The 17200-nt window shown below is 44.2% G+C and overlaps 1 protein-coding gene across 7 annotated transcripts in view; it reads left to right on the top strand.

The window, feature by feature from the left end:
* Window positions 1-17200, top strand: part of AMBRA1 (autophagy and beclin 1 regulator 1) — a 201094-nt gene that overhangs the window by 161455 nt on the left and 22439 nt on the right. For all 7 annotated transcript variants that reach the window (XM_030829132.1, XM_030829131.1, XM_030829130.1 and 4 more), the window contains 2 exons: window positions 1955-2143; window positions 3350-3504. In XM_030829132.1, the coding sequence (XP_030684992.1) occupies window positions 1955-2143; window positions 3350-3504 (344 nt within the window). The remainder of the gene's footprint in view (window positions 1-1954; window positions 2144-3349; window positions 3505-17200) is intronic.

The following is a 17200-nucleotide window of genomic DNA, read 5'->3' as shown; positions in this document are numbered from 1 at the left end:
TTTCGAGACATTAAATGTAGATAAAATGGTAACTGTTCAAAGCTGTCTTAAAGCCCGTAGAGTCCCATCTCCTTTCCTATTTAGGTTCATGTACTACTTAATATTGATGATTTCTTTATTTTCTTTCTCTCCCTGCTTTTGGTGGTTAGAGTGTAAATTGTTAAGTTTCTTTTTATTCTTCTGAGCATTGTCAGCCTCAGAGTTAGAAAACCAAGATGGTCTCACTTCTGAAACTTCTCCCGGTTCCTTTGGTTCTATATTCCCAGCTGGATTCATGTGTTGATCCAGAAAAGGAGAGGGATATTGCCATGTCTTTTTTTGTTTGTTTTTGTTTTTGTTTTGGCAAAGGGCTTGGGACCCTGAGTAGTAAGTAGCAGATGGTCCCAGTGCTAACTAGATAAATCTAGCCTTACAGGCTAGACCAGATGGTAGGTTGGGAGTTGAGCAGTAGAAAGGCCTAATGGTGATAGCAGTGAGTATTTGGATATCATTATTTTATTAGTTAGCAAACAGAACCATCCTTGTGGTCCCTCTTCGGTTTTATGCGTAATGGTGCTGTAGGTGTCAGCCCCCGAGTTGGCACAATAGCCTAATCAATGTGTTCTGATGCCTTTTTTGATATACACTGTCATCTTATTAGCAACACACGGGGAAAGGAGAACAAATAGAGTTTTACAAATCACTCTAAGTATCAGATCGCATAAGCCTGGGGGCGTCTGAAAGAGCAATTCCTTGTTTTGTTTTCCTTGAGGTAACTTCCTAGGGAAACTTGCCCTTGACTTTTTTTTGGATTACTGCAGTAGAGCACCTGGACTCTGGCGAGGGCAGTAGATCACTTGGACTCTGAGTTTGGCTTTTAAAAAATTACCGCAATGCCTCTGACAGTGGACATCTCCTTCAAATAAGAGAAACAGTAAAAAGTTTTTTTGCTTGAGGTATATCTAAATGAGACAAAGCCCTGATGAGCTTGGTCTGTTTGAATGTGTTGTGCTGTTCTGCCTGGGCCCATGATGTGGGCACTCTTGTTCTGTGCTTACATCAAGGGTAAGCCACTTCTTCCTGGCAGGGAATCACACAGTGGGACTCAGAGAGGGATTCAAATGAAAACTGAAACAAAGCCTATAGGCACAGTGCCAGTTAACATCTCATTGGTCCTGTTGTGTTGAGTGCATGCTCCTCACTAACAGACATTCCTCCACCCTCAGATCTTGCCACCTTACCAGGCTGAGCCTGCTGCCTGCCTGACCCTGCAGTTTGTCCTCAGGAACTGCTAAGTGCAGACTAGGGCTGCCATGGACATTGGCATAGAGCATCGTGGGAAATGAAAAGGGCCCCGGCCATCCAGCCGCAGCTGGGCTTTGTTCCGTCTCCTCTCTTGGTAGAGTTAGAGATTAGTATTAGGAGCTCTTCCAGAAAACTGGTCTCTACATGTTCCAGTTCCCTTTCTCTTAAATGAGAAAGTAAGATACAAATTTATGAAATGACTTTCTTCTCCAAGGTCACATAATGGGTGTTGAGTAGGATTCCTGCCCCAAGAAAGCTCTACCTGTATCACCTTTTTCTTGGAACCAATGGGTTTGCATTTCCATTTATCTTAGTTTTGATCTCTGGGACAATAACAGCTGTTAAATGGCTCTCTAGGAATAATTTTTAATAACTTTTTCCTTATCTAATCTCTCAAGCGGTATTTCCTAAATGTGAACTAAGGCTCAGCAGGTGGTTGTGGTGGTGTTGACTGTCCTGTAGTTTCCTGCTAAGGTGGGAGAAGAGACATACTTTTCTTGCCTCCTGTGTTTGGTTCGTTTGACATTTTAGTTTGAATGAGAAGGTATTCTTTAGCATTTCTAGACAAGGTTCAGGCCCTTACGAAGTCCCTAAAGTTTCTTGGCCCCAGAATTTTTACAGTATCAACTCCAAAGTTTCTTATCCTCTTTTCTTTCTTTGTCTGATGCAGCCTCCGTGAATGTGCTGGTGCAGAACTGCAAGATCTACAATGATGCCAGCTGTGACATTTCTGCAGATGGCCAGCTCCTGGCAGCTTTCATCCCCAGCAGCCAGAGGGGCTTTCCCGATGAAGGCATCCTGGCAGTGTACTCCCTGGCCCCCCATAACCTGGGTGAAATGCTCTACACCAAGCGATTTGGTAAGGGATAGGAAGCCCAACCTAATGACAGAGGGACGCTGGTGCCTTGGCATGGTCATTGCTAGGTGAGGCACGGCTTGGGTGGGAGTAATGGTCACATACTGCCCCTACCTTCACTGGGGCACAGGCCAGAGAAAGATTGCTTTGCAGGAGTGCTGGCTAGTAACATTGCAGAAGCATCTCAGCATCAGAGTCCTACCGCGTGCCCCTGTTACGATGTCCAGGAATAAGGGAGGAGGTGGTTGTGGCACACACATGCACCGCAAGACAGTTTGGCATTGTGTATTTAAAACCTCCCAAAATGTGTCAGCTGTTTGGCAATCCAGCTTTTAAGGAAATAATCAGAAAACTATACAAAGATTTACATACAAGGGTTTTCATAGCAGTGTTACCATACACAAGAATGTCAAATTGTTGCCTTGAAACTGTTTTTGTTTGTTTGTTTGTTTTGCGGGGGGGTGGGGTGGGTGTTTTGTTTTGCTGGTGTCACCTTGAGTCAAATTTAAGTGTTTTTTTTTTTTTAAGAGTTGACTAAACAAATGATGGTGCAGTGATAGAACTGCTCCATTGGCCCTTAAAATGCTCTTACTGAACAGTGTTCGTAATGTAGTAAATGAAAAAAGTTGGTTTCAAAATAGTAATTACAGGATGTTAACAATTTTTTAAAATGTTGATAACAATGGTTAGCATTTATTAAGTACTTTTTTTTTTTTTTTTTTGAGATGGAATTTCGCTCTTGTTACCCAGGCTGGAATGTAATGGCGTGATCTCAGCTCACCGCAACCTCCACCTCCCGGGTTCAGGCGATTCTCTTGCCTCAGCCTCCAGAGTAGCTAGGATTACAGGCATGCACAACCACGCCTGGCTAACTTTGTATTTTTAGTAGAGACGGGGTTTCTCCATGTTGGTCAGGCTGGTCTCAAACTCCCTACCTCAGGTGATCCCCCCGCCTTGGCCTCCCAAAGTGCTGGAATTACAGCCGTGAGCCACCGCATTCAGCCTTATTAGGTGCTTTCTGTGTGTCAAACACTATACTCAGTATGTATGTGCCTTCTCATCATACTCCTCACTACAGTCCTATGAGATAACACCAGGATGAGCAAGTGAATATGAAGATTAGAGAAAAAGAGAAGAGTAAGAGTGAAAGTTGTTTCCTTGGAATAGTCAGAAGCCTAGGAAATATCTCTCTGTTCTGTTGGTCCTCAGGTCCCAATGCCATTTCGGTGAGCCTGTCCCCAATGGGCAGATATGTAATGGTGGGCTTGGCCTCACGAAGGATCCTGCTGCACCCCTCCACAGAGCACATGGTGGCCCAGGTCTTCAGGCTGCAACAGGCCCATGGTGGAGAGACCTCCATGAGGGTGAGTGCCATTGCTTGTGCCTTCACTGTATGGCAGCTCCCCTAGGCTTGGAAGGGTAATGAGGGGACAGTGGTGTGACCTCCCAGCCAGGACCAGAGCTATCACACAGTCATAAGGAGTAAGGAAGGGCTCTAGTCAAGCCCATCCATGACCAGCAGCCTTCATTTGTGGAAGCTCTGGACTATCAAAGGCCCTTCCTCACACCCTAGAATATGTGCTGCATTCCCCAGAGGCCTGCAAGTATCTTCAGATAAACTGAATACTTCCTTACTTCTACATGAAACTTTTAATCTGGAGATGCATAAAGGACCCGATGAAATGCTTATTTTTAAAGCTTTGTGTGTGTGTGTGTGTGTGTGTGTGTGTGTGTGTGTGTGTGTGTGAGGAAACAAGCTGTAAAAAGTAATAGTATGCCATGAAATGTTTTTTTTCTGTGGGTTATAATTATGATGGAAGATGAAGACTTTAGGCAGTTGCTGTATTCTTAATCATCCCATTCATTTCACCAGTGGAGAAAAAGTCCTGTCTAGGACCCTCTCTTGTCTAAGGCATGTCTGTCTTATATTGCCATAAAAGCCTTCTGGGCATCCTGTGGTTCGTGGCCTTTTGGCCTCAGCCAGACTAATGTGCCTGAGTGAGCGTCCCATGTCCCATAGGTGCTCATTTAGCCAGGGTTTTGTCAAGGGGATTCAAGCATTTGAACAGTTCTCTAATTAGATAGTATTTAAGCTTTGTCAGAAGCCAAGAACCTGTGAATTTCCTTAGTACTTTGTGCAGTCTGTACCATTTATAGTTGGATGTACTTGTTGGTCCATTTTTTTCTTCTTTAGCTGTGTAGTGTATGTGTTTAATCCACCCAATTTGGTTCAGTGTAAGCTCCTTAGACGGATATCCCTCAGGTCCCTCATTTAGTGCTGTGCATGTAGATGGTTGTTGAATGTCTGGAATGGGAAGCATTTGTTTTAAATAAAAAAACTAGAGATAGCACCCATTATATACAAAGTGATAGAAAGTGGGTGGCCTGGTGTGGTCCTTTCCTCTCCAGCCTCTTCTCCCTCCTGTCTCCAACAGATATCCTCTGTCCAACTACACTCAGCCACTTTCCAAGCTTCTTGAATTTGACAAAGTGCCTTCTTGCCAGGGTACCTTTACTTGGAATGCCCTTCTGTCCCCTATCTCTAGCTACCTGCAAGCTTTTTACTTCTTAATAGAATTGATCACTCGTTCCTTATGCTATCATTGTACCTCTTACACATTCTTGTGTCAGTACTTGTCACACCAAACTGCAGTTATTTGTTTCCACGTCACTCTCCTCTCCTGGGCTGTGAGCTCTTTGAGAATAGAGACTGTGTCTGTTTTATCTTTATGAAGTCTAAGACTTCATGTGGAACCTGACACTTAGTAGAAAGTGAATGAATAAATGAAAGAGAATCTCAAAAAACAAATAAATAAAAATAAAGCATCCTCCTTATCATTTCTAGGTGGTAACTAGCAGAACCAATGATGGGTAACATAACATCATGTCCCACCAAGCTTCTGAGAGGAAAACAAGTCATTCTCTGCTGTTGATATCACAATGACAAGAAGGTTCTGGTCTTGAATTCCATATGGCTGGAAATATTTGACATTGGGTGAACAGGAGATGTCACTGTGGGATGTTCATCAAGTCTATTTTCTTATCTAGATATTTGAGGATGGAAGTTGAGTTTTCGTTTAAATATTCTTCTTTTGCTTCTCTTAAGCAGCCTTGGCTGGTAAAAGCACCTGTTCTCTGCTTTTCACCACCTGGAATCCCAGTCCCAACAGCTGTTCTTCTAACCCTTCCGGCCTAATTGTGGAATAATTGTTTATAATCATTAAGAGACAGAATCTGATTTTGGTAGCTCTGACCTCTCTAGCCTCTTTCATAAGCCAGGGCTCTTGCCCAGCTCCTCCTGCACACAGCCTGCCAGTCCTCCATCCTAGCACAGTTCCACTTTTCCATAGTAGCCAGAAACATCTGGCTGAAGACAAACAGTTACAAAGCAGAAGCCAAGGTGATGGGATCTGTTGTCACATATGGGGCTGGCAGCTCAAGGAATGTAGTTAGAGAGGAGATGTAGTAATCCATTCAGCCCCTAGCTGTCCTGCCAAGGGGCTCAAGGCAGCTAGCCAGCAGCTGCGTGCTTGGTGACTGCAGTTACCACTGCCAGGCTGCCTGGTGAGCCTTTTTTGATTCTCAGTAGATACTATCTGCCACCAAGCACTAAGAAAGGGAGCTGAAGTACCTAGAAAGTTCCCATTTGGGAAGTGTCCCTGTCACCCAAGAGACAGGATCAAGGCATCTCAACAAGGTTTAGGTCAACCAAGTGTCCACCCAGTCTGACTTTAAACCCCCATGCTACAGAAAGGTTTCTGGTTTTCCAGGTCTTGGTTGCCCCTTACGTCCAAAGGCACCAGATCACTCAGCAAATGTCCCTGAATTCAGTGATTGGTGGAAGGGAAGACACGAGCTTTTTTGGATAGCTGTGCTGTATCACCGTTTAAGGCAAGAAGTGAATTTTTGTCTGAGAACAGGGAGCAAGGGTTTAATGGGACAGTACAGCGTCTCCCTCTTTGCACAGGTAAGTATAGGTGGGTGTCTCCATCTCTAATGTCAAGCTCTGACCATAAAGGAATGCTTTAGTGGGTAATGGGCCTGTCCTAGAGCCTTGCTACCCAGAATTCCCCTTCTGTCTGGTGTTACCTCTTGGAATTCACTGTGGTAATGTTCAGAGAGGCAAATGTGTTGGGCCAACAGACATTCCCAGGAGAACATCCTCCAGAGCATTGATTTATTTTAAGATGGCACTAAGTGACATCTCTCCCCAAGAGATGATCTCTGACACAATCCAATATGAAAACTCTTCTGAAAATGAATTGCTAATTGCTATTAGCCTTGATGCACTTACCCTAAGCAGTTCTTCAGACTTCTGGATTAGTGCTTCTCAAACTGTGGTTCCTGGACAACTTACATTAGAACTACATGGGTCCTTATTAAAATACAGATCCGTGTCAGACCTAAAATCAGAATAAGAATGGGAGTCAGAGGGACCCGGGATTAGTGTTTTTAAAACAAGATTTCCTTCATTTTAGGTGTCTGCCCTCAGCCTCCTCAGCAAGGCAGTCAGTCTCAGGTCTACTTGCCATTGTTTTGTGCATGGTGCTTTGATTCTTTGCTAATTATGTTGTAGGCACAGTGGTGTTTGTCTTCTGTTTCCTACCAAACTCAGCTTTTTGGCTGTCTGCGCCTCACCTCCCATCTTTTCTCGGCTGTTGCTGCTTTCCAGGTTTCTCCCTTGAATAGCTGTATGTGCTGGAGTCTTTTCTTTATGTTGAATCATTTTAATTTTTGTCCTTATTTCTAGGATCTAGGGTCCTTTTGATCTTTCCCTTCTCTGTTTATCGTGTTAGTCCTCCCAGTTTTAATGATGGGTAAGTCAGGAAAGTAAGACTGGGCACATATTTTCTCTCTCCCTTCCCACTGTCCATTTGCGATTCCTCCAGACTGGATATGCTACTCTCTATGACTCAGAATCTTATTTTCTGTCTGTTTCCCTTCTACTTGAGCCAGAGAGGGCTTTTTGTTAATTTTTGTTTTGTTTTTAGGTTAAGCTTTTAGAGACTGCTGAGCTGAAGTTTTGCTGAATTCTCAAAACACTAAACTGCCTGTGTTCCCTCTCGGCTTTCATTTTCTAATTGGAACCAGGCACAATATTGTAACAGAGAACTGCAATTAATTTTCTAAAACAGTGGCAACTTGCACAGTATAATAACTTTGGTTGTAACCAAGTGAAAGCATAATAACAAAAATACAAAATTACTAATGAAACCAGAAAGAGTCATATACCACATTCTTCCTCTAGTTTGTATCTCAGTAAGTGCTGTGTTACTTAGGAATAGGGGCAGAAGCCTGCAACTAGGCAGGGAGGTTCAGGGACATGAGGGCGAAGCTAGGGCATTTTGAGCTAGAAAGCAAGAATAAGGATTAGTGCTTTCAACACTGGAATTAACATGGACCACCCCCACCTCCCAATAAGTGGGGATTGTAGGCACATAAGTGGTTTAGTAAGAAGTGAAAAAGATCCTCATTGCCTAATCGCTGCAGATCCTAGAGGCACTAGGAACTTGAATCTCACCAGGAGTAGTTTGCTTTTCTCTCAGGTCATTTTATTGGCAGAAGGGATGACTAAGGACACCTTCATTTGACTTGGGTTGAGGAGGAAGCTCTAGGATACAATGCAGTTTAGCTCCCCCTTCTCCATGGAACAGTATTGTGGTCTTTAAGGGAAAGCCTCCAATACCTAAGGGTCAATTTTATTGAAAGCTTTTTCTTTGTGGCTGTGTGGTAAAACCGTAGCCAAGGGTTGAGTGAGTGTTACTCAGACAAATCAATAGTTTGTAGGACACATTGAAAAGAAAGTATCCATCTCTCTCCCTCTCCTCCTCTTCCCCTCCCCATTCCCCTTCTTCTTTCTTCCTTTCTTGACCTAAGAGTTTTGCTGGTCAGTAGTGGACTATCCCTTTATACCCCTTCTCCCTCTAGAGCACTAGCAATATGCCTCCCCCTCACCCTAAACAGGTCCCAGGCAGCAGGGAAGGAAAGCAGATTTGTTCCTTTTTTTTTTTTTTTTTTTTGAGATGGAGTCTCCCTCTGTCACCCAGGCAGGAGTGCAGTGGCACAACCTTGGCTCACGGCAACCTCCGCCACCTGGGTTCAAGTGATTCTCCTGCCTCAGCCTCCTGATTAGCTGGGTCTGCAGGCACTCTCCACCATTCCCAGCTAATTTCACTATGTTGACCAGGCCGGTCTCGAACTCCTGACCTCAGGTGATCCACTCGCCTCTGCCTCCCAAAGTGCTGCGATTACAGGCATGAGCCACCGCTCCCGGCCTGTTACCATTTTTTATAGACCTACATCCCACCCAAATCTGATTGCGCAGCAGTTCTCAGTGTGTGCCCCCAGGGGACCACATCGGCATCTCTAGGGAACTTATTAGAAATGCAGATTCTCAGCCCCACTTGAGATCTGCTGAGTCAGAAACTCTGGGGGCGAGGCCCAGCCATGTGTGTTTTAACAAGCCTTCTGGATGACTCTGTGTGCTAAGTTAAGAACGAACCATGGGCTGTAGGGGGATTCCATCTAGACCTTGCCTGTCAATATATCTTGATCCTTTCCGCTTTTGTTCTTGCTCTATCTCTTACTATCTCTGAAAATAAACATTAGGTTGCTTGCTTTCTTTTATACTGTTGGGTATCCATCCTTACAGAGAGTAATGATGGCTGCTGCTGCTGATGATGATCATCATCATTATTATTATAAGTTCATTAAAATGAACCATAGAAAAAACTTGGGATCCAGACTTCTCAAATTAGTGGTAACTGTAGTTGTGGCTTAGATCCTGGATCAGGATGAGTGCCCAGTGCTGTCAGCAGAATTTATATAACTTCACAAATATAGGCTCTTTTGACTTGTCCCAGCTTTATTCTTCAATCTACAAACTTTATTATGACTCTCTCCTTCCCTGCCCTTGAATTGAACTTACAATATAGTCCTAATCATCTGTACTTACCTATATTCTACAAGTTTGATTTCCAAAAGTGACCTGGAATTCTAGTTCAATCCAGAGTTTTCCAAATTTCTAGATTTCTCTAGAAATCTAAGGAAACTGAGCCTTTTCTTAATCTTGTCTGGACTTGGGGGTGGCAAATACCAAAAATAATGATATTTTATTTTTGTATCCTGGAAGGGTACTATTTCTGCAAGGGGAGATTGGGATAAAAGAGAGACGGCTTTGTTGTCAGAAATGATTTACTCCTTCCTAAGATTTTGTCCTCATTAATTTTCTTAAAGCTGCCTGTCAGTTGATTAAAAGCTGCTTCCGCTGCAATTATCTTAAAGTTGACTTCTGAGATGTGGCACAAAGCATCTATCCTCAAAAAGTTCTTTTCTTCAGAACATTGTAGGAAAAGGGGGAAGGGGTATAGGAGAAGTAAAAGATGTCTCTGGTGCGATTTGTCAGAGAAGGGAGGGGGGCAAGATAAAAATTAAAAATAACACTAGAACTGCAGTCAAAGCCATTCATTTAGGAAATTTTTCCATGACAGATTCACCAACTCTGACAGTGTCTTTCCTCTGTGGCCTCTTAGTAGAGTGCAGTCTATGCTGCATTTTATTCTCTTCACTCAAACTTTATTGAGCCCCTATCATTGGTCTAGGAATGCAGCAGTGAACAAAATGGACCTAGTCCCTTCCTCTGTAGTGCGTCCATGTTCAATGCCTGGCTTCTTCTGGTCTTTTCACTGCCATCTCCCCAGCCCTCACTGTGCTTAGTTAGCTGCGGGAGGCGTGCAACATTTGCTTCCTAAGTGTGTGTTACTTTGAAATCTCATGTGCCCTGGGTTTCTCTACATGTCCACGCATGTGCACCCTGCTCACCACCACTATCACTGAAACAGCCCTTTACTCAGTATGCCCTAATTGAATCAAGGTACTAATGAGATAAGCCTGAAAATAGGGAGCATCTTACTCATTTCCACGATGTTTTCTTTTTTTTTTTTTTTTTTTTTTTGAGACGGAGTTTCGCTCTGTGGCCCAGGCTGGGGTGCAGTAGCGCGATCTCGGCTCACTGCAAGCTCCACCTCCCGGGTTCACGCCATTCTCCTGCCTCAGCCTCTCGAGTAGCTGGGACTACAGGCAACCGCCACCACGCCCGGCTAATTTTTTTGTATTTTTAGTAGAGACGGGGTTTCACCGTGTTAGCCAGGATGGTTTTGATCTCCTGACCTCGTGATCCGCCCGCCTTGGCCTCCCAAAGTGCTGGGATTACAGGCGTGAGCCACCGCGCCCAGCCCGATGTTTTCTTTTTTTTTGTTTTTGAGACGGAGTTTCGCTCTTGTTGCACAGGCTGGAGTGCAATGGCACGATCTCGGCTCACTGCAACCTCTGCCTCCTGGGTTCAAGTGATTTTCCTGCCTCAGCCTCCTGAGTAGCTGGGATTACAGGTGCATGCCACCACCCCGGCTAATTTCTGTATTTTTAGTAGAGACAGGGATTCACCATGTTGGTCAGGCTGGTCTCGAACTCCTGACCTTGTGATCCGCCTGCCTCAGCCTCCCAAAGTGCTGGGATTACAGGCGTGAGCCACTGCGCCCAGCCTCGTTTCCACAGTTCTAACCGATATCAGTGAGCTTCTCCAGGTTCTAGTTCCAGCATTGAGACATGATGAGAGGTTCCCAGTAGATAGTTTAAAAAGTGAAAGGCAAAACATCCTTTTTTTCAAGAATTGGTAGGAAAATCAATTCATATATTTGTAAAAGCTGAAAGTATTTAATATAATCCCTGTCCTGAACAGAGAAATACTACTTCTTCCACACACACACACACACACACACACACACACACAAATGGAACAAGCAAAAGATATAGAAACATTCTCTTATCCAAGGTGAATCTCTAGAACTCATTAGACCATTTCCTTTGAGATGTAGAAAGCCACAGAAGTTCAAGAGCTTGTGTTGTGCTCTGTGCCCAGAGATGTGGAAATCAGAGTAATTGCTTTCTTTCTGTTTATTTATTTTTTGAGATAGAGTTTCACTCTGTTGCCCAGGCCGGAGTGCAGTGGCATGATCTCGGCTCACTGCAGCCTCTGCCTCCCGGGTTCAAGCAATTCTCCTGCCTCAGCCTCCCAAGTAGTTGGGATTACAGGCACCTGCCACCGCACCTGGCTAATTTTTGTATTTTTAGTAGAGATGGGGTTTCACCATCTTGGTCAGACTGGTCTTGAACTCCTGACCTCGTGATTCACCCACCTCGGCCTCCCAAAGTGCTGGGATTACAGGCATGAGCCACCACACCTGGCCTATTTGTTTAAAATTTTTTTTTAATACACAGGATTTCACCCACGGTGGAGTGCAGTGGCACGATCATAGCTCACTGTAAATTTTAATAACTGGACTCAAGCAATCCTCCCACCTCAGCCTCCCAAGTGGCTAGGATTAAAGGTATGTGCCACCATGCCTGGCTGTTTATTTGAAGACACGCAGATCCTCTCTATGTTGGCTAGGTTGGTCTTGAACTCCTGGTGCCAGGTTATCTTCCTGTCTCGGCCACCCAAAGTGCTGGGACTATAGGCAGAAGCCATCACGCCCAGCGAGTATAATTTCTGGGAATTCCAGAAGCCGTGAGTGCCTCAGTATTTCTTTTAGCACAGAAGTAGCTTCCTCAGCTGAAGTAATCTCTGTGCTTTGATCCTAATGGCCAGGGGTGGCCTTTGGAAAGCAGCGGGCCAATTGAAAAATAAAAAGCTTGTCCTCTGACTGCCCTTGGGGTCTCCTTGAGGAACAAATGAATAAGACAAAGTTTGTAGGACTCAGCAAATCATAGGAGGTTGCCTAGAAATGCCTTGAAGGCAGCACATTGTCAATAGTAACAAAGGGCAACAAATTTGAACAAACTAAAAAAAAAAAAAAAGGCTGTTTGCTGTTTGCCCTTTTTTTCTGCTGGGAGAGAGCTTTGGTTTGGATATGTGCAATCTAGGCAGATTTGTTCCTGCTTCAAAGGGGGAGAGTTAGGTGACTTGGTATTTTGATTTTTAAAAAATTTCCAGACAAAGCTATGATTTGGGCTTTTCAATAATCACTTTAAAAATTGGGTGCACTGGCCGGGCGCAGTGGCTCATGCCTGTAATCCCAACACTTTGGGAGGCTGAGGCGGGTGGATCACCTGAGATCGGGAGTTCGAGACCAGCCTGGCCAACATGGAGATACCCCGTCTCTACTAAAAATACAAAATTAACCGGGTGTGGTGGCCAATGCCTGTAATCCCAGCTACTCAGGAGGCTGAGGCAGGAGAATCGCTTGAACCCAGGAGGCAGAGGTTGCGGTGAGCTGATATCATGTCACTGCACTCCAGCCTGGGCAACAAGAGCGAAACTCCATCTCAAAAAAAAAAAAAAAAAAAAAAAAATGAGTTCACTGCCTGTGAGTTAGCCCTGCTCTCTCAAAACAGTAAAAATTTAAAAACAATAAAAATTGGCCGGGCACAGTGGCTCGCGCCTGTAATCCCAGCACTTTGGGAGGCCGAGGCGGGCGGATCACAAGGTCAGGAGATCAAGACCATCCTGGCTAATACAGTGAAACCCCATCTCTACTAAAAATACACAAAATTAGCCGGGCATGGTGGCAGTCGCCTGTAGTCCCAGCTACTCAGGAGGCTGAGGCAGGAGAATGGCATGAACCCAGGAGGTGGAGCTTGCAGTGAGCCAAGATCGCGCCACTGCACTCCAGCCTGGGGGACAGAGCGAGACTCCATGTCAAAAAATAAAAAATAATAATAATAAAAATTATAAAAATTACATCAACATTCTGTGAATTCTGAATTCCAACATAGAATATAAAGGTTTGGAGACAGTAAAAGAAATTAAAGTTTTTAAAAAGCAATCAGACTTTCCTAGGGGTGAAGAAACTCAATAATTCATTGATCTAAGCAGATCAACAGCTGGAAAAGAAGAAAAGATGGCCAAGGTATCTCTCCCACTGCCACTCTAGGATATGTGCATTTCTCAGCCTGTGACAAGATATGTAGCCATCCATTCCCGATGGAAAGGTCAGCTGTCTCTTAGCATCTACTTTCTATTGATTTTTTCCTCTTCTCAGTTGATTCTCTTCTAGTAACCCTCACTAAAACCTTAAGCCTTCCTTAATTCCCATCATTACCCAGAAGGCATTTTTCCTCCTCACAGTTCCTTTCTTCCTCAAAGCCCCCTTGCTTTGCACCTTGCACCTTTTCCCACAGCTCTTCTAGCCTCAGTTTCCAGTTGTCCCCTTCCTCCAGCCAGCTTCCATTTTCTTAGTTAAAGAAGATCAGCCAACTGCACTTGACCTCTGGCCACCACTGCGAGGTTTTAGCTTTACAGATGATGAGATTCCCAAATGTAAACAAAAAAACCACAAAGTTTTTCTTTTAGCTTCTTATCTGGGCTGATCTGAACAGTGCTGTTTGCTGCTTGAACTACTGGTCTGAGTTTTATTGGCATGCAGTAGGGGAAAAAAAAATACGACCATCTTGTTGAGGGCTGCAATACCTTTTTCCTCTTCATTTTAAAAGGATGGAGAAGAAGGTTTTCCACTGACCTCCTGGCTCTCTCTCATTCTTTTCCTGTCTGTCTTTGAACAAGAAACAAGACACTTTTAGTTTTGATCTGAGAACTGTTTTCTTTTACTCTCACTTCTTATTAGAGTTTGAGGGGTAGAGAGGCAAGCGATACAAGAGATTGTCTTGGACACTAGAAGTGGAGCAATCATTGTCTTCTACTCCCTTAGAACCACAAAGATCTTGGCAACCAGACTCATTCCCTATTGACCTGCTGAGACTGCACTAACTCTAAGAAATTTCTTCTTTCTAGCATATTGATTCTATTTCCCTTCATAGATGTTAGACAGAAATGAGAACAATCTACTTTGGGAAGAGGGGTTGCTGTCAGCATTCGTCATATACCAGGGAAGAGCTGCAGTGGAGTCAGGTGAAACCAGGACTCGTCAATCATGATTCAGCAGCTGGGTTTTGTATTCAGCCCCACAGAGGGTCCCCTGTTCCTGATAATCCGTCCAGTGTAATAGAATTTGGTGATGTAGCTGCACGGCATGTCTCTTGTGTCAGAGAGAAGAGTGGGGGACAGGGTGGGTGTTCAGCAGGCCACCCAAGCTTTGTTCTGAACATCCCATGGGGAGCTTCAGGGTACCTGACTAGTATTAAGGAAACCTTTACTTGAGATGTTTTTAGGGTGTCTGTACATGAAGACCAGAACCATCTCTTATATTGTCTTTGTCAGTACTGATGACCTTTGGGAATACAGAGCCAGTCCCCATGGAAATCTAAAAGGGGACTCACAACTCACCCAGTCTCTGGGTTAGAAAGACTGATGACCAAAACCATAAATGGTTTGGGATTAGCAGAGCTACATAACCATCTGTCAGTACTGAGAAACTTGTCCAGATAGTCTCTCATCTGTAGGGCTAATTGTGAGATGTATTTCCCTTCAGTGAGGTGGACCGACAGCTGTTCAGCTTTGGCCAGGGAAAGGGGTAGACACTACATCTCTGGGTGCTTTTCAAAATGGGCCAGATTCTCATTGTTCAAGTGTCCATTGGTTTCAGGCATGTGTGAAATGAGGATGACTGGACCAGATGACCTCTCAGCCTGTGGATCAGTGATTAACCTCCCATCCTGCACCCTCTGTGCCCTCATCTCCCTCCTTCCCACGCCGCACTAGAGTGTGCTAAGCGAGCAAGTGCTTATCAGGATCCAGGAGGCTGCTGATCTTTGTGTGGCATTTTCTGGCTTCCTGCCACAAAGCAGGATTTAGCCTAATACCCAAACATGGGAAGAGATGTGCACTTGAGAACTGCCCTTTCGGCACTGTTTAAGGACTCGAGCATGAGGGAGTGCCATAGCTGGGGGACAGATTGATGCCCCCATGACTCCTGCCGCTGCAGAAGTTGGGAAGTGGCTAACAACAACCCGGGGGTCTCAACATTTCATTACTTCTCTCCAATCCCTCTGTGACCTTGTCTCTCACCTAAGCTGGGTTCATCTATCATATTGGCGTCTTGAGGGTTTTGTCCCCAAAGGAAGTTCCTATACTAAGAAGCAAATAGATAATATTTGCCTGTTAATCCCTCTGCAGCAGCAAATGATAAAAGGTAAATTTGTGACAGACTTGTTTGTTACCTCCTGGTCTGGAACATTTCTGGGAAAGAGGTCTTTTATTCTTTTGTTTCAGACCCCCATTTAAAAAACGCAGCACAGCAACTTAAGCATCTGATTACTAAGGTCTTATTATTCTCCTCCTTGTAAGGCTACTTTCCCTGGCCCTTTTGCCCCATTCCCTACAATTATAAATCATTGTAGTTTTAGGGGAGACTTTGTTGTGAGGCCCATATAGAGCTACCACAGGCTCAAAACCAAGGTGCTCCCCTCAGGCACCCATTGAAGTTAACCCTCATCGCTCCTTAACTCTGGGTGTGCTCTGCTCACACCATCTGACCTTTGGAGAAGGAAAACTAAACAGAGTAAGTGATCCCAGCCACAATTGTCTAATCACACCCACATTGTCCTTTTAGTATTAAAAGTTAAATGGCAAGTTGTATTTAACACCATAAAGTCTATAGGTTGGACAGAAACCATTGGTTATCTTCTGAGAAGGCGAAAACCTCCATGAGAAAGAATAAAGGTGCCACACCTCATTGCTTGATTTAAAGGCAAAATATTGATTAGGTGCAAAGGAGAAAGAGTGGTATTACCATATCTGTGCCCGTTCAGCCAGTGAGGCTGAGTGGAGAATAGCAGCCATGAATTTGCGTGAGACTCCTGCCAGCCAGGAGGAGATGATCCAAAGGCCAAGTAGCCACACTCCAGATAACTACGAGAGAAATTCATCAACTTCATTGGGTTCTTTTTTAATAGTCTCCTCAGTTAGAGCAAAGATTTAAGGAGCCCTAACAAATTCCTTACATTTGGAGTTGAGTCCTACAGGAAGGGTGTAGGAGGGCCCTAATGCAGCTGCCACAGGGCAGTCAGTGCTGTGCCTCAAACCTGAACCAGTTCCATGTCTGTAAAAGGCCCATTTGACCTCAGGACCATAGCTAGGCCATTCTGGAAGAGTACCATTTAGCTACCAGGGCACATTTCACAGCACCACAACACCTAGAAAATTACTAATAACAAGATTCTGTGTGTGTGTGTGTGTCAGTATATTGAGGACACGTGCTGCTGTCTTCTCTATTCTGGAGGCTGTCCTGTCAAAGGCCTTTCAGATAGGCACTCAGGGCACATGAACATGTGTTCTCAGATCCAGGGCTGCTTATCACTTGGTTTGCATAAGTGGAGTGGACCTTTAGTTCAGACTCAATCATCCCTCCCTGCCTTCTTCCCTCCCCACCTTCATCCCTCATCAGGATAGTCAGAAAAATACTTATTATTGTACCACTCTAAGTTCATTTTATGAATATTACTGTCTAAACCACATGCTCATTTGTTTTCTCTTTTTTTCCCCATCTATCAACCCTGGGGGCAGGTAAAGGCAGATGAAATGAAGTTCATATTTGATAGATTAAAAACTGAGGAAGCAAGAAGGGAAATAAACTCCAGTTTATAGAGTTTCAGCTTCCTGTCGTTTTCATAGGCCCTGATGATCATTTGTGAAGAGACTCAGATGCAGGTTCCTGGTTGCAATAATAGCAGTTACTATTTAGGAGCTTGCACCATGGCAGGCATTTTATACATCATCTCTTTTAATCTCCCAAATTATTTGAATGTATGTGCTTGTTCAAAGTTGAGATCTGGAGATATTGTTTTGTAGTAGCATCAGGACTCGAACCCAAGTCTTATTAACTCTAAAGCCCATGTCTTTTATTCTTCCACTGACCTGCCCCATCTCTGATTAAGTTGCTTCTAAAACATATCAGAGAGTGGCCAAAGAGACTGTGAGGCCATAGTTTACCTTCAGCCCAAACCCTGCATACTCAGAAAATATGCCGCTCAGAAAATACTAGCTTGGAAAAAGAGAAACAATCAATTTAACAGTGATTTATATAAGCTAGAAACAAGTTGTGTGCCTGAATGTTCACGATTCCCCTCTGCTCCGCTCCCTCCATCTTAATGCACCTTTTAGGTTTC

This window comes from Nomascus leucogenys, chromosome 15 (assembly GCF_006542625.1).
Source record: "Nomascus leucogenys isolate Asia chromosome 15, Asia_NLE_v1, whole genome shotgun sequence".
Lineage (NCBI taxonomy): Eukaryota > Metazoa > Chordata > Mammalia > Primates > Hylobatidae > Nomascus > Nomascus leucogenys.
The sequence above is the reverse complement of the archived record's forward strand: the minus strand, read 5'-3'. Positions and strand labels throughout refer to the sequence as shown.